The sequence below is a fragment of the Tursiops truncatus genome, chromosome 3 (assembly GCF_011762595.2).
Source record: "Tursiops truncatus isolate mTurTru1 chromosome 3, mTurTru1.mat.Y, whole genome shotgun sequence".
In the NCBI taxonomy this organism is placed as follows: Eukaryota; Metazoa; Chordata; class Mammalia; order Artiodactyla; family Delphinidae; genus Tursiops; species Tursiops truncatus.
The window spans coordinates 128028257-128046167 of NC_047036.1; the positions used below are offsets into that span (position 1 = coordinate 128028257).

At 39.7% G+C, this 17911-nt stretch overlaps 1 protein-coding gene and 1 long non-coding RNA gene across 2 annotated transcripts in view; one reads left to right on the forward strand and one right to left on the reverse strand.

Annotated features, from left to right (window-relative positions):
* Window positions 1–17911, forward strand: part of LOC141278348 (uncharacterized) — a 400162-nt gene that overhangs the window by 28130 nt on the left and 354121 nt on the right. The gene's annotated exons all lie outside the window — the stretch shown is intronic.
* Window positions 1447–16280, reverse strand: NMUR2 (neuromedin U receptor 2). Its single transcript, XM_004317897.4, has 4 exons — window positions 15526–16280; window positions 8808–8892; window positions 6459–6584; window positions 1447–3077 (listed from the first exon to the last, which is right to left on the reverse strand). The coding sequence occupies exons 1-4, from the start codon at window positions 16240–16242 to the stop codon at window positions 2782–2784; spliced, it is 1224 nt and encodes a 407-aa protein (XP_004317945.1). The 5' UTR covers window positions 16243–16280; the 3' UTR covers window positions 1447–2781.

Consider the following 17911-nt stretch of genomic DNA (forward strand, 5'->3'; position numbering starts at 1 on the left):
ACGTTCTCTAAAAGAAAAAAAAAGTACACACTAAGAATTATGAATACGATTTCAGGGGATTCTTCTACCTCTGAAACTTGTCCATGGGTCTCAGATTAATAATCTCTGCTATCTCTTTGGGCCAAACTAATTTGGCAAGCAACATTGTGAATTTCATTGCTTCAGTTCACTAAGTTTGTGAATGACTAGAGAGCTCAAAATCACCATCGCACTGCAGAAAAGTTAAATTACCAATACTTTATTAATCATGTTTACTATCTGGCCTCTTCTGTCATTATTCTAAAATTCAGTGATCACAGGGAATTCAAGAGGAGATGATGTGGTCCATTACCGAGTTCAGTTGAGTAACATTGAACAATTTAGTTTTAGTTTCTCCCTTTATTCTACTAATTTTGTGTGAACTATTATATAAGCTAATCTAGGACTCGTGATATTTCAATCTTCATTTTTAAATACAAGCTTCCTATATGTACATATGGGCATGTGTATGTATGTCTATATAGACAAAATTAACACTTTTTTCTCCCTTTTCTAGTGCTAGGCTTAATTAAACCTATTGCCCTCTGACTAGGTCAAACACCTTTTTTACATAGTCCCATAGTACTTGTATGTGGATTTTGTGGCGCACTTCACAATTAGATTTAAACAATTAATTTTGTAATGATTTTCAAAAATAATCATTTCTTCTATTATACGTATAATTTAAAGGCCAGGTGATGCCACATGCACATTACCTAATGGGTTCTGAAAATTTGTTGAATGAAAGAATTAATGATAATATTTTGGATATAAATGTTTAAGAGAGAAAAGATAAACAAGGAGAAAAAAAGAGACCAAAGTTTTAATGAAGCAACCAAATTACTAGCTTCAGTTTCAGTGTTGTTTCATTTTCTATCCATCCAGCTACAACAGCAATATTTTTAGCCCTGGTCATTTGGAGTTGACGTTGATGAGAATAATCATACTAGACCTTCAAGAGGCAAGAAGGAAACTCATTTCTCCTCCATTTTTGAGGTTTTTGTTTTGTTGAGTCTTTTCAGCTGAATTCTTCAATGACCAGAGAATTTCTGCTCACCAACATAAACCATCACTAAGAATTCAGATTCCCTAAAGTTGACTTATAATTAGCTAAGCGATTTAAAAAATATATTGAATCACTTTGAAGATGACTGTTCAGTTAGGAAATGATGTCAGAGACCAGTATTCTCATTTTTTAGTAGAATGGTTCTTTCAACTTGGGGAGAATTCAGAGACTAAAAAGCTAGAGCTTGCATGTTTCAGCATCAGTAAAGCCTGGGGCTGAGAAGAGCCTTCTCACGTGGCAAGCACAGCAGGCATGCCGTTATAATCATGGCTGATTAAACGGCCAACTGAAGGTCAGACGACCCTGTCAGAAACAGAATCTTAGTCTTTCAGTTCTTTAACACGGTTTCATTTGGAGCTGTTTATTTGGCTCAGTACATTGGAATGTGAGACAACTCATCACATATTTATTGAACATCTACCACTGTGATCGATATTGTCAGGATTCCAGTAACAGCAAAAAGGAACACAGGCTACTTCATGCCTTTGACAAATTTACATTCTGGCAAAGCAAGAATATAAATCATGGAAATACAGAGCAGTGTGAAGAAAGAGCTTAAGAGACATAAACTGATAGAAGAGTCAGATACCACTTCTATTTGAATAAATCAAGCATGGTTTCATGGAAGAGGTACCACTTTGAGCTGGACATTGAAGAATGGGTAGGATCTCATCAGATGGAGAATGGAAATACAGAAGGCATTCTATAAACATATATATGCAGCTGGGGAAACTGGGGTGTGTTTTCATAAGAGCAAGTAATTCAATTTGAGTAGAAATATATAGTATTTGTGATGATACAATGGAAGGTGAGTCTGGAAGGTAGATTTTACCCATATTATATGAGTGACAGTGTTATAGAGGTAATGAAGGATTGAGTAGGGGGAAGTCATGGGTTTGAGACCAGTAGTCACCATTTGACTTGTCTCTGTTCTGAGACAGTAGACGTACCTCTGTCTGTTATGGCGTAAGTTATTAGAAATCCAAGTCTAGACCAAATTATGAAACAACTAAGTTTATGTTTGGTATGGTTTGATTCTTTGGACCTTCCACCATAGCCTTCTCCCTCTTCCCATTCTTCTCTAAGTGGAACTTGTATCTAATTCCACCCCTGGTGAGGAATGTCTGGTAATGACTTGGGGATTGGAACAGGTGGGAATAATAGTTCTGAGGAGCATTCCTGTGTTATCAGGAGGACTCTTAAAGTCAAAGGCTTCAGGACTCCAAGGAATCACATTATGATGGCACAATATGAGGCAGTAGGGTAAATAGCTTGCTATGGAAGAACTGGCGTGGACCCCTCAAATCATATAAACAGCTTCTCCATGTCTCCCTCTGTGTCTCACAGAAACCACTGGTTGTAGGAAAGACAGCCTGATTCAGAGTGTGAATAACAGGACAAACCATTCCCAATAGTGGAAATGGCTCAAAGTATATGTGCCATGCTTTGCTAGTCATGTTCTTTTCATGAACTAATAAAGGGGCATGAAGCAGTTAAGATAGTGGAAAGCTAACTAAAAATCAGGAGGTTCTGGGTTTTAGATCTAGATTTAAGTAGCAGTTTTCACATTTGTTAAAAAAAAAAAAACCTAGAATTGGATATATAAGTTCTAAGGGTCATTTTACCTCCTTAATATCATACAGGAAGGCGTAAATTATGGGATGTCCCTCCCTCTAGTGTGGAGCCATAGAGGAACGTCAGCTCTTTGAGAGTTCCTTTCTTAGTGCCTGTCCAGTACAGAGGGCTGTGGGGAAATGAGAGCTGCAGATGGACAGCTGACAAGGGAACTGGGGACCCACATCTTCAGTCAGCTTCACAAGGTGACATTCTGTCAGGAAGATGTTCTGCTGCACAGATGGCCCCTGTGGGTGGTTCTGGGAGGGCCGCTGTTTGCAGGAAGGAGTGATCACATTCCGGAATGCTGCTCGGAAGCGGCGAGAGAGTAGGTTGTAGATAATGGGGTTGACAGCTGAGCTCAGGTAGAAGAGGACACCTGAAATGCAGGAGATTAAGAGACATGCCAAGGAGAAATTGGGGGAGAGGTATGACAGGGATAAGCATAACTATTTAACAAAGGTCTTGAATCCCTTTGATTGCCTCGTTTGGAAGTGATAATATACATAAGACTCTAATTGAGAATACAAAATGCTCTGAACAGATCTACCACCTGTGTACTTAGGAATCAAACCCAGAAAGATTAAAGAGTCTTGGAAAAATTGAGGCTGGCATGGGATCTCTCTGAGATGTTTGGCAACTTCCTTTGATCCCCACTTGTTTAATCAACGAACATGTTCCCATAGCATTAACGAGAGATGCTTAAGTATCAGAGGAAAGAGAGATTTTTTTTTTTATCTCATTGGAGTTTTGCTTAAATCTATAATTTGAAACTGCAAGTAATGGAGGAATAGTAAATCAGTCAAGGCATAGTCTCTGCTGAGACTTCTTAAAATGCTAAATATCTCGTCAAAGAAGTATTCCCCGATGTCTTTTCCCTACCTAGCCTTTCCCCTTGATGGTTCTTCCCACCTTATTTCCCACCTTATTGAATATTTGTATTTTTCCATTTGTTTTCTCCTCCAAATGTCTTGCACACTGCCATTTTCTTGGTTGGTATTCACTTTTCCTTTATTACCATATCCTATTCTGTTTTCGCAAGGCCCAAGGGGAGCCTAAGGTTGAGAATCAGAGGACTTAGTTTCTGATCTTGGCCTTTGCTTGTTCTGTGACCCTGGACAGAACGGGCACTTCAATTTCCTTTTCTCTGTAAAGTGGGGATGATAATACCTTTTTAACTCACCTCCCTGGATTATTGTGAGGATTAAATTGAGTTACTGTCTACAGAAGGGCTGAGAATAAGAATATAAAACAAGTGGTAGGTGCTGTCCTCAACACATTCACTGTTGTCCTCATTTATATAGTTCAGGACATTCAGAGTGCCATATGCCCTGTGGACAGAATTGGGCAGGGAGGAGTGTAGGACGGTAATATTTCTATAGACTGTTAATTTGTTCAATAAAGAAATACTGGGATTCCCTGGTGGCGCAGTGATTGAGAGTCCGGCTGCCGATGCAGGGGACACAGGTTCGTGCCCCGGTCCGGGAAGATCCCACATGCCGCGGAGCGGCTGGTCCCGTGAGCCATGGCCGCTGAGCCTGCGCGTCCGGAGCCTGTGCTCCGCAACGGGAGACGCCACAACAGTGAGAGGCCCGCGTACCGCAAAAAATAAATAAATAAATACTGATTGAACTCATTTTACGACTTTGAGGTACATTGGAAGGTAGTGGATTTAGACTTTGTTCTCCAAGGACTTGGAATAGTATTGCAGAACAAGATTTATGCCTAATTTCAGTAATTAACAAAAGGATGGTACCAAACAGTATCCGTTAAGAAAAGAGCAAAATATGTGACACCAACAGTCATGCTATGGAAATTCACGTAATGGCATAAACACAAGAACTCTAATGGTCATGACAAATTTAATGGGGGTGATTGGACTCTAGCGAGACCTTGAAATGGGTAGGAGATATTGGGGAAGAGAGGAGAGAGTGCTGCAAGTAGAAGGCTTAGCGTGCACCAGTGTGCTAGAGAATGATTATTGTGCAAGAATAATGCAGAATGTGCAGAAATCCCTAATTCACCAGTTTGACAAGCATTCAATACATGGTTTATGAATGAAAATACTATAACTTGAGGGTCAAAAGGCAAGTTGGGGCCATTTCTGGGGTAGCATTTAAGAGGTTTAGACATCATCTGGTTGGCAAGGTGGAGAAGGGAGAAATTACATCTTAACAGGAAAATGTTATTGTAAATGAACAACTTGGGAATCTTAAAATGGTTGTCTTGATGCCTCTGGAGAAGTGTAGATCAAGCTTCATGTGATCTTGTGTGTTTTCCAATTTTTTTAAAGAATAACTTATTTTATTTAAAAAATGTTTTATTAGAGTAGAGTTGATTTACAATGTTGTGTTAGTTTCAGGTGTGCAACAAAGTGAATCAGTTATACATATATCCACTCTAGTATTGAGTAGAATTCCTTGTGCTCTACAGTAGGTCCTTATTTGTTATCTATTTTACATATAGTAGTGTATATATTATTTAAACACTCCCATTTTCTAAGACTAACCACAAAGATCAGAGCCATAAACATTTTTGATTTTTTTGTCCAGAATAATAAATAGTTTAACATGGAGGAAAGTCCTAATGTCCAGGTATAAACTGTACACAAGCCCTGCTGAGTACAAAAAAGATGGTTGTAGAAAATAGATAATATATATGGTATTCAGTATACATATGAATGCTATTGTTTCTGTTCTGTGCACATCTGGAGCTTAACTTGCATAAATTGATCTTATCTTTCTTCCTTAATGATGTCTTTGATAAAGAGCCCATAGGACCGTCCAATGACTAGCAGAGGTAGAGGGATAGAAGTGGTGTGACCCTAAGACTAATAGTTACACTGACTGGGAAAGAAAGACTCAGGTGGCCATTCTTTGCTCCATTTTAGAGGAAAGAACCCTGAACTTGAAGTTAGGTGACTCAGGCTTGAACCTTGTTTTTACCATTTGCCAACTGAGTGTCTTTGGACAAGTCATTTCTTCTTTGTAGAACTGTTTTTTAACCGTAAAATGTTGATGATAATATCCACTTTACAAACTTGTGATGGTTGTAGAAGATAGGCTATAGCATTTTACAGCTTAAAAAGTTCTTCAATAGCTATTATTTTATTTGCTTCTTACCATCAGCCTGTGTTGTATATAGAGCAGGCATTATTGCCACCTTACAGTTGAGGAAACTTTGGCAAGAAGAAATCCATATTCTGCGTATCACTCAGAATATAAATGGTGGTATTGAGATGCAAATCCAGGTCCTCTGATTTAGTAACCTTTCAACCACTCTCTCTCTCTCATATTCTATGGTGTCCTTAACAAGCAGCATTAAAGTAGCCTAAAAGCAGACCTTGAGGCCCCATGAATACGCTTTGGCTGGCTTTCATGAGGGTCTAACACTTGCTGAAGACAATACAGGATTTCAGGGACATGGATGTTTAATAAATAAGAACCAATTAAATCACATGGCCATTGAAAGGAGAACCAAAGGAATCATTCCTTTGACCATTTTCCTGCTGTAATCATCAAGCTTAGAGTTGAGGTCTTTCATAAAGTAGTGTCTCAAATAGTAATACGGTGTATTTCTTTTGAACCTGTAACATATGTAATCAATACTTAAATAAAATAAAAATCAAGTGTCTTCATTACAGTATGGCAGATCCCCATGATAAATTGGTATATACAGATAGAACCTGCTGCTCTAAGCAAGATGAAGAAGCTGCAGTTACCTGGACACCTGTGATACACCCCAACGAGCTAAATTTTACCTGATACCACATGGATGAGATTGAACACAGCAGCCAGGGATTCAGTCCACTCCTCCACAAAGCTGAAGAAGAGCCGATCAATGTGGAATGGGGCCCAACAGATAGCAAACACTAAGACCAAGACAACTGGAAAGGGATGATGAAGGGGAGAGTCAAAGGCAGTCAAAGCAAGAACAGGTATACAGTGCCCACCCTGAGTTCATCCATTCCTTCTAGCATTTCCCCTCCATCTTTGTTAAGTTATAATTGCTAAAGGCCACCTAGATCCTAAAGAGACTCTACATAGAATATGTAAACATAAGAATGAATTTTATAGGATTGAGAATCAGTTTTCCATACGGTTGTAAAGGATTTCTTGTGTAATGTAAGTTTCCTTCAGGATATTTAGAATAGTATTGAATGTATTCAAAGTTCTGAAAACATTCTATTGTGGAAAATAAATTATGTTGCAGGTAGACTGTTGGAATCACATAAACTGGATATATAAGTAAAATGATTGTGTTCAAGCAACTTGGTGTTCTTTAAAGTTATAGATTAATAACAAACTATGAAGTATAGTATGAATTTATCTTGTTTTTCTAGAAAAAAATTAGAAGTTTCTATGATTTTAGTCATTTAAAATTCTGTAAGGTGTCGGGAAGGAGAAAGGTCAAACAACCATGAGTGTAATACAAGCATCTTAGGATTGGGATGGGGATGTGTCTATTATATTATAAATTGCTAGAGCACAGAATTCCTTCCACTTCCTTTATGTTTGTTTTTACATTTATTTTCAAATGATTACAGATTTACAGGAAGTTGCACCTTCCAGTTTCTTACTTTCAGCTCCCATGACAGAGATTGGTGCTACCATAGTTTCTCTAAGGGGCATTTATTCTCCAGAAAAATAAACATGTATGTTTTTTTCTCTCCTGAAGTTGTAAAATACTTTCCTTTCCTTTCCTTTCCTTTCGAGGCTTGAGATTTACCTCAGAATAATCTAGTAGGGGCTAAAGGAGAGATAGGGATATAGAGGAAACAAGATGAGCTATGAGCTGATAACTTTTAAAGCTGGGTGATGGGTATTTTGGTGTTCATTTTACAATTCTCTGTACTCAAGAGCACATTTGATGTTTTCCATAGTAAATAGTACATATGTTTCCTGTTGGCATTAAAACACTCAGAGTAAGTTGTCTGCCTGCATGATGTGGTTTCAGGAATATCTGGAAGATTCTTCTGAATTTACCTCCCAAGAAAAAGTCCCTAATCTGCTTACTACTGCCTACAATTCCCTCTAGTTAAAAATTTAATTCGTGTTATAATTAAACTCTCTGCCCCCAAAGGCAAATAGTTCACAGTATATTTTATCATTGTGACTTTAATGTGAGTACACTTCAAGTCCTTTTGTGAGAGATTATGATCAGAGAGATTATGATCAAAGAGAAATGGGGAGAAATATTGAAGACACTAGATTTCTTAGTAGGGAAAGTCACGTGCTAACAGGGGCTAAAATATTTCAAGAAGGTGATTGGTAGAGTTGAAAAGACATACAGTGACCTCACAGGTTTTTGGGTTTGTTTTTTTTTTTTTTGGTTCATAGACGTCACATAGTTACAGTGAGTGTTTCATATGCATATTCGCCTGGAGGATTTGTTTCTTCCAAATTTCATGCTGTGACTTGAAAAGTATATTATAAACCTCCTTTCTCTAATTGATTGGTATCTCATTAGACCAGTTGGATCATATATTTTTATAACATTCTTTTGGGAGAGTGTGAATCAGTGCCTGGATGTGTTTTAAAATATCTTATCTATATAAAAGAGTGTACCGTTTATATAAAATCATACAATGTCATAAGAGGAATGACTACTTAGAAGGATTCTTAGCCAGATGTCCTTATTCTGGAAGTAAAAGATCCCATGGAGTCCAAGCTTGGGTACCAGGGGGCTCCGGAGCCCCCTGAAATGGATTGTAAAACATTTGATGTATGTTCGTTCGTACACTTTCTGAGTGGAGAGTTCACTGTTTCCACGATATTTTTAAAGAAACCCATAACACAAAATCGGTAAGAACCACCTGCTCATTTTAGGGAGGAAAAGAGGTACTTAAAGGCTCTTAGAGTGGATATGATTTACCAAGCATTGAACAGAGTGTATTTCAATGGTTGCAATTTAGTGTGTTATTCTGAGGTTTAAAAACCAAAATAGAACAAAATAGACAGGTCCTAGATGCTTGAGTAAGCCACGGAAGATCAGAACATGACACTACGTTTCAGGAGAATTTTGATCCAGATCCCAGCAGCACTTGATCAATACCAAATATAACTCCTTTGCTTTAACAAACAAGCAAAATACAAAATGGAGGACTCACACAGCATTTTAGTGACTGATTTTCTGGATGGTCTTTGAATATTTGCAGTTACTTCATCTGCTTCAAGGGGTTGGTCTTTCCTCAGCTGCAAGAGAAATGCAAAGAGATATAAAGAAAGGGAAACATTTTTTCCTCCCATTAAGAGCTGAGAAGTGTGACTCTAACACTCATTTTGCAGACAAAAAACTGGACTTAAAGAAATGTAAGAATTTGTTAACATGTAAGAATATGTTTAACCATAAGTTGGAGGTGGAGTTGGATCAAGGTCACCTAACTCAACTGGATAGATGGTTGTGGCCAAGTTCCAGGCAACCATTTATCCTATGCTACTCTGTAGAACCCTAGTTTTGTAGCATATTAATAGATATTCCTTGAAAAATAAGAAATTCTGAAGTTAAAAAATGTTAGTCTTTTTCATTCATCCATTCATTTATTCAATAATTATTAGACATCTATTAGAATGGCATCCCTCTGCCATGCAGTGGGTAGGCAGTAGAAAACAAAAACAGGTATTATTTCTGCTTCATGAAGTTTATAGTCTTTATTCTGGGTCTTCTCAGAGCCTTAAAGTGCTAATGGACATTACACATTTCCATGGGGGACAGTGTATCACCTTTCCTCCACCCCTACCTTGCACATCCCACATCTCCCACCCTCAAAGGGGATAGTGCTTCTTTGACTAAACAATACCCTTCCCAACCCATTTCAGTGGAACACCTGGTACCATCTTGAGAAGCACAATTTGGGAAACTCTGCTTTACAAATATTACCCATAAGGGTATATGTGTTTCTGAGTTTAGATGTTAAAATATACTCCTCCTTGTTGGAAGATATGGTGATCCTTAAAGTAGCATCTGAAAATTTCAAATATTAACATTTCCTGTACATGCAATCTCTCTTGCCCAGTTCAAGTCCCACCTACTTGTGGCCACTGTAGCCCATTGTCCTCTCCTTTCTCTGAACTCACATACCACTGAAGAGCTACATCATTCATCTAGTTGTGAATTTTTTCTCTTTAATTCATATGTTTCTAATTTGTGGTGATAGCCAGATAAAAAAAGCTTTAAGGTCTCATGATAAACTACCATCATATATCTGGAAGATAATATAGTATATATTTGCCGATTGGTTCTCCAGCATTTATTCTCCTCTTCTCTTACCAACTGTGCCCTGATTTTCCTAGTGGATTTACTCCTTCTCCATTTCATAGTCATTAATTTGGGTGGGAATGATCCCATCTCCAGATACAGGTTTAGTCCCTAGATAACTTAGCTGCTCTCCTTCAGTCACAGTGTTTGGATAATTGAGACCAATGAGATTTCAGATATTTGCTTATACGTTTAGGAATGAAAGTTTCATTTCTCTTTTATTGGAACTACCAGAGGGAGCTTTTTGTTTTTTCCTCACCATAAGGAATGTGCTTAGAGCCACCAGTGGACTGCTATGCAGATTTGGAGGTTGAAACCAATACCATAGAAAGAAGAGCAAAGAAAAAGAAATAAAGTTAGGTCCTTGATGACACTGTGTGTCTTACTGGATTAATCTTTCCCAAGAGCCAGCTCTCCCTCTGGATTTTTCAGGTCTATGCTGTCTTTCATATTTTGTCAGATTGAGTTGGAGTTCCCTCATTAGCAATGTAGAAAGTCTTGACAAACTAAGGCCATCAGTGGAAGGAAAATTCAACCTGTTTTATATAGTCTCAGGGTAGATTAGGATCAATTTATTGAATTATAGGGAGACATATTTCAATTCAGTATAGAGAAGAAATTAGTGTGCTATGTGCAACAGTGGAACAGAATGCTCTAAGACGCAGTGAGCTTCCTGGGCTAGATGGCATTTTTATAGAATATTTAATTTATTTATTTTTAATAAATTTATTTATTTATTTATTTTATTCTTTTTGGCTGCATTGGGTCTTCATTGTTGCATGTAGGCTTTCTCTAGTTGCGGCGAGTGGGGCTACTCTCTGTTGCAGTGCATAGGCTTCTCATTGTGGTGGCTTCTCCTGTTGCCGAGCACGGGCTCTAGGTGCGTGGGCCTCAGTAGTTGTGGTGCACGTGCTCAGTGGTTATGGCTCGTGGGCTTAGTTGCTCCACGGCACGTGGAATCTTCCCGGACCAGGGCTCGAACCTGTGTCCCCTGCATTGGCAGGTGGATTCTTAACCACTGCGCCACCAGGGAAGTCCCTACAGAATATTTTAGAGAAGGTATTTAAAATTAAATAAGACTTGGAAGAAAAGATCATTAATAGTTGCCTCCAAAGTTCAACAAATCAATATCCTGTCTCTAACAAACATGTAAGCTCCTAGAAGTCAGGTTGCTTTCAGCATTGCACTGCCCTTAAGTATCCACACAGATGATTAACAAAACTGGCCATCTGTCTCTTGGATATATTGGTGTTCCCTACATATACCTGTGTCTTCAGAAAGTGAGGGATTGAAGTTCTGTGAGATTTGACCCTTCGGAGTCACCTAGAACTTGAAGGAAATAGGGGAAAATATTGTGCAGTTATTAGGAATAAATGGGAGAGAACTAAAGGTGATGTTATTAATATACTAGTAAAACAAAATAATGCAGGTATAGTTCTTAACTCAATGGCTGGCACATGATACTCAGTAAGTTATAGATTGTGATTCTGGGAGTTCCCTGGTGGCCTAGTGGTTAGAATTCCGGGCTTTCACTGCCATGGCCCGGGTTCATTCCCTGGGTGGGGGACTGAGATCCTGCAAGCTGCACAGCATGGCCAAAAAAAAAAAAGTTTCATATATTGTGGTTCTGATTATTGTCCTGGGTTTACTCGAAAGGCATTTTTATGAAATATTTATTTGTAACTGTAGGCCCACTCATGTGTATTACTGAGTCCCTTCTAGAAATTCTCCTTCTCATGGTACCATTCACCACAAGCTGTACCCGTGCTAATGCAAAGAAGCGTCCAGATACACTGAGAAGAAAACCACTGGTGTTGAAGGTTAGAGCAATACACCAAACTGCACATCTTCCTAACTCATCTTCAGTTATGTTCTAATGATTTCATACCATTTAAAAAATGTTGTCCTTATTACTAGATAGTTATTCCATTATTTGATTTCAGTCCATAGTCAAGAACAAAGAAAGATTTTTAAGATCTGTTAGTCACTTCTTCGGTGGGTCTAACTATTCTCACTGGGAATTTCTTCACCCCAGGGAAAAATTTCTTTAAATCAAACAGCAAGCAAATGGTGCACACAATCTTTTTATGAACAGGCTTCTTGTACAGCTCAGTTTGCACTGAAAAGAAAAATTATGTGTCTCTTAATCATCACATTTCAGCTTCCTTAGGTTACAGTGACACAACTAGCCAACTAGAAGAAGAGTCAGAAACAGAATGTTTATGCATATTATACATTGTTCCAGCAGAATTTGAAGGGGTTGACATAGTAGAATAGAATCCAGTTTGTCTAGCCAATATTAAATGCTGCTTTATTTCTTGTTGAATAATTTCATTTCCCTTCAGATGTTTGGTAGAGTAGATATTTGTCCATTAATTATTCTCACCCACGCCTAAACACTTTAAAAGTCAACTTACAAAAATAGGAGAGGAAAATTGTCATCACTCTATAGGAAGTTCAGAACCCTTCCTACCTCACTCCTTTTAGTTATTTTTATGTAAGATAAAAGGTGAAGGGGAGACGTGAGGTTGATTATCATTCAGACTGATGTATAATCCTGATCAGTTGTTTATACTGCTTAAAATCATTTCACCAGCTGTTCATTTATGTAGACTGTGATTCATTTATATAGCTTTAGGATGCCAAGATATAATCATAGCTTTTGTGTAAATATCTCTATAATCTGAACAAAATCCGTTTATTTAAAAAAAAACCAGTCCAACCCTGTTTGTCCTGGCTGAATTCTGCTACAATTCATAATCCATCCTCTTTGGCTCAAGCTTTAATGCTGCATGTGGGAGATACAAGGACTAGGTGAGAGCTTCCCAGGTGGGAAGGAACTTGCCCTGGGATTGCCTGTTTCCCAACTCCATTATGTTCGAACCCTGGAGAGCAGCTCGGTGGACACTTGTGTCCTGTAACGATGAAGCAGCTCTGATTGCTCAGCTTTGAGCATACGTATTGCTCCCCTCATTCTTCCCTGGTCCTGGGAGTACATCAGTCTTGGTTTTCTGCCTTCTGAAGGCAATGGGGCCCACAGTCAATCATAACTTTCGACTTGCCATGAGAATCAGTACTCCTCAGAATTGATTGAATCTCTTCAAAAATCTTTTAGATCAAAAAGGCTTTTTGAGACAGTGTTTCCAAGTCTCCCATTTTGAAGGTAGAGAAGCTGAAGTCCAGCAATAAAGGAAATAATTTAGCCTCATTCACTCATTCATTGAGCTTACAGTCTAGTTGGGGAGGAAGAAGTTAAGGAACCCACAAATATAGAATTATAAATTGTGATAAATGCAATGATGGGAAATTGCTAAGAATCATGAGCACCTAGAGAGGAACCAGGTAGTTAGGGAATCAGGGAGAGCTTCCTGGAGGAAGTGTGAGTGAAGTATGATTTAAAGGATCAGTGGGAGTTAGAAAGGCAAAAACGATTGTGGTAGTAGACAGAAGGAACATTTCTGGCAAAAACAGAGCAAAAGGTGCAAAGGTCTTGAGACCAATGCCACAGACTAAGGCCTACTTCTGATTCCCAGTCTAGAGGTCTTTAAATTAAATGTTACTATAGAAGTGACATTCTAAGCCGTAGTTCCTTTCCTGGTGTCCTCTGGGTAACACCTCATCCTTCCTGAGAATAGGATGCTGTAAGTTGCACTACACACGCAAAGCAAACCAGGGTGGTTTCTAAGCCGTTGTCTGAGCTATCACTTAGCTTCTGATACAAGGTAGCTGTAGATTCATGACAACCAAACAAAGTGACACTTAAATTAATTGCTTGGGGGGGAAACGTGTTTCCTATTCACAGTTAAATATTTCCTCTAAATTGATCCAAGGCAAGTGATTGTTTGCCGTTTGAAGAGATGGTATTGATAAATTTGAGGTGGATATTTCTCATAGGGCTCATGATATTTGGAATCATGCAGAAGTCCTTTCCGCCACAGTTGGATACACAGGGCTTTCTAAAGACATGATGACTGTGAACTAGTCTGGGTTGACACTTGTCTCTGGGAATTATAGGGGCCAGCCCTCCCGGAGACTGGCATAACTCTGCCTGATTAGATTTACTCCTGTGTCCAGACATCTGTTGTACTTAAAATCTATTCTTTCTCCTTAGACGTTGCCACTCTGCTTAGGCACAGTATTTATTTGAAAGGACCATCTGTGGAACACTCATTTCTGACACACACCTTTCTCAGAGATGCACTGAGATGGGAGTATATTAATTATCACATAATACATGGTATCAGAGCCATCTTGGTATGTATGATGTGAATGTGATGTCTGCTTTGTTTTACTTTCATTTATAATTCACATTGCTCCCACTCACAGATTTTCCTTTCCTTTTTTTTTAGGGACTCACAGGCTGTTAGAGCTCTCAGGAGACTTAGATATGATCTGATGTAACCTTTTCATTTTATAAATGTAAAACCTAACTCCAGGAAAGAATTAAGGGGCTTTGCCTAAAGGCATATTATATGTGAGCGTCAGACCTGGGAGTCTAAGTGGTCTCATGACTATTTCCTACACAACCTACCTATTAAATGGGTATAAAACTGTCACAGTTAGATTTCATCTCTATGAATTTGGCTGCAGAATATACCAGGAAAGGAATCATATAGACTCACTCCTAACTTCATCAAAAGCAAAACAAAACAACAGTTTCAGACAATTCAGATCCAGGAAAAAAGAAAAGGAAAAAAAGAAGAAAGGAGAGAAGGAAGAAAGGAAGGAAGGAAGGAAGAAAGAAAGAAAGGGAAAGAAAGAAAGAAAAGAAAAGAAAGAAATTGGTTTACCGTGATGAGCACAGGAGAGAAAGCTCTAATTATAAAATGTTGCAAACTAAGTAATAATATTCTGTTAATTCCAGCTATCTCTTATTCACACTGTCTTCTAATCTATTTTATGTACTCTGTTTAATTCCTCGTCCCTCAATCTCCACCTGTTGAAAAGAAGTCCAGGTTGATCTCACTTAGGCCATATTTTTGCATTTTAATCTGATATTTCAACCAAAGGATCAAAGCAACCACAAAGAAGGGTCTGACTTTAAAACTATATTCGTCTTGGAGTATAAAACAGGCAGGGATTGTTTATTTTATACTCAGACCAAGTTGGTGCAGAGGAAAATTTCAATGCAGGCAAAGCAGGTGAGGGCAGGAAAGAGACAGCAGGGCGTGAAACAGTCTCTCCATGGGCAGCTACCTTGTGCTATTTAAAATGAGGCTCAACGTCAGACATACTGAATCAGATTTTCCTGGAGGGAGCGACCTGCCCATGGGTACCCATAGTGAGGTTTCCAGGTGATTTGTAGGAATACCTAGGTTTGAGAACCACAGGTATAGAGGGAAGAACAATGGAAGGTGACTTAAAGGAAATGACTTACAGTTGTGGTTACTGTTTGTCCAATTTGAATCCAGTCCTTTAACTTGCAAGTTTCCCCTCTGAGCTCATCCTATTTTTCTCTATGCTCCCTTCCAATTCTGAACTTCTCCAGTTCTAAATGTTTCTCCGAACTTTGAGTAAGAGAAAAAAGAAGGGATGCTGCCATCACGGTGGCAGCCGGCTTGGATACTCACTTTGAGCCCCATGAGGTAGTAGAGGACACTGATGACCATCATGGGGAGGATGTAGAAGAGGAAGGAGGTGACCTGGATAATGAAACTGTAGATCCACATGGGCTTAATGATCGTGCAGGTGGCAGAGCCCGGGACGAAGGACCCATTGGGGAAGTAGCGGAGCTTGATGCCGTGGATGCTGGTGTTGGGCAGAGACAAGAGAACAGAGAAGCCCCAGACGAGGCCGAGGGTTCGGAGGGCCCGCCGCCGGGTGCTCTCCAGCTTGGCACGGAACGGGTGGAGGATGGCCACGTATCGCTCCACGCTGACCGCGGTGATGCTGAGGACGGAGGCGAAGCACACCGTCTCAAAGAGGGCCGTCTTGAAGTAGCAGCCCACGGGCCCAAAAAGGAAGGGGTAGTTGCGCCACATCTCATAGACTTCCAGGGGCATCCCGAGAAGCAGGACCAGGAGGTCGGAGACTGCCAAGCTGAAGAAGTAGTAATTGGTGGGTGTCTTCATAGTCTGGTGCCGAAGAATCACCAGGCACACCAGGAGATTGCCAGCGACCCCCACCACAAAAATCAGAGAATACACCACAGACACCGGCAGGAAGAGGTGGCTGCGTGGAGGCCCGCAGAGCAAAGCTAGGTAGTCATCAGTGTTGTTCAGGTATTTCTTGAATGGATCTTCCAGTTCCTTTTGGTAGATCCAGGAAACATTCTCATGTTTTTCCATCACTGCCGTTAAAATCCAAGACCTGAGCCTCCTCTGGAATGATCCTCTGTCTCAAGCTGAGCCAGAAAAGAAAGAGAAAGCAGGCAGGCAAAGCACAGGCTCAGTGAAGGAGGCCGGGAGAGGGCTAGTGCTTTAGCAACGTTGGGCTGCTCAGACCTCAGATCCCTTCTGAAGAGCCCCCCGAGACAGAAGCCCCGCCCCTCTGCGGGCTGTGGGCCAATGTGTGTGTCAGACGCTCAGTAAGAGGACAGCTGGGTGGGGCGTGCTAGCTTCCGGTGCAGGAAGCAGGAGACGGCGGGGAGACGTTTCTCTGAATTGACAGGAGCTGGGAAAGCAGAGCTGTCACAGACGGTGACACTAAGTTAAATAAGGTGTTGGCACTCGGAGCTGTGCATTTTGCAAAGTTTTGGGAATCTGGGTGGAAATACAAATTTAGGTCGCAAGGTCATGGGTAGAAGAGTACAAATCTCCATTGATCCTGGTCACCTGTACAGCATAACGAAAATGGGAGATCAATAGATTTCTCAAGTTATCTTGTTCCATTGGCAATTCAGGGCTCCCTGGGGAAAGTGTGATCAATATGCCTTTTTGGTTTTGATCGTGTCCACGATAGAATCCAACACCTGCATGTCATCTCGCCCTGCCTGCTGCCTGACACTTCAATCTCTTTAGACAGTACCTTGCTGTTGCAGAAGTCAGTAGGATTTAGAATCGGGAACATCTGTAGAAACGCTGTAAGACTTTGGGAAAGTTACTCCAACTCTCAGAGCCACATTTCCTTATCTGTAAATTGGAGGTTCATTCATTCTGTTTTATTCAACAAATACTTCTTGAGGATTTACTGTGTACGAGGTAGTGTTCTAGGCTTTGTAGAAACATCAGTGAACAAGCAAGACAAAGTCTCTGGCTACATGGAACTTTTCTTATAATAGGGAATTCTGAAAATGTACAAGCAAACGAATGAATTAATATAATTTCAGATCATAATTTTTGCTGTAAAGAAAAAGAAGGATAAGGGACCTACAAACATAAGACTGGAGGCATTCTTTTATCAAGAATGGTCAAAGAAAATTTATCTCAGGAGATGTCATTTGGGCTGAGTTCTGTCAGATGAAAAGTCAAGCATCAAAGAGCTGAGGGAAGTGTATTCCCAGCAAAAGTTATAGCAAGTGCAAAGGTTCTGATGCAGTAACAAGTTTGATGTGTTTTAGAAACATCAAGAGGGCCAGTATAGCTGGAACTTAATGAGTGGACAGGAGAGTATGAGTGTTTAGACTGAAATGACTGGAAGGGACCAGATTATATAAATTTTTCTAGGATTTGGATCTTATTCAAAAGGCAGGGACTTTGGATCTGATTCAAGCTGCAGAGAAATCTTTGGAGGGTTTTGAGCAGGAGGGTTGCTCCTAGGGCCAATAACTCCCCAGTGTCTCTGGACTGTTTCTGCCCATAGATTGAACAGGCTTCCATATTATGATAGAAAATAGAAATGCAGCATTGAATTTATCAGCAGAGGTAAGTCTGAGCAAACACAGGGCTACCCTCTGTGGCTGAAACCAGGTGGGCCAAGGGGATATGATATGGGGGTATCAGTGTCATCTGTGAAAATCTTTCAAATAAAAGAAAAAACAGCTAATATTTATTAAGCACTTATTCTTCCTAGGCACTA

Bases quoted from the DNA above. Each gene is read 5' to 3' on its own strand.
- NMUR2 (XM_004317897.4), bottom strand. From the start codon at position 16,242: ATGGAAAAACATGAGAATGTTTCCTGGATCTACCAAAAGGAACTGGAA. The intron at 6,585-8,807 runs GTGAGTCCTCCA...ATCCCTTTCCAG, and splicing joins ATCAGTCACTAAAATGCTGT to TTGTCTTGGTCTTAGTGTTT. The intron at 3,078-6,458 runs GTAAAATTTAGC...CCTGCATTTCAG, and splicing joins TCTCATCCATGTGGTATCAG to GTGTCCTCTTCTACCTGAGC.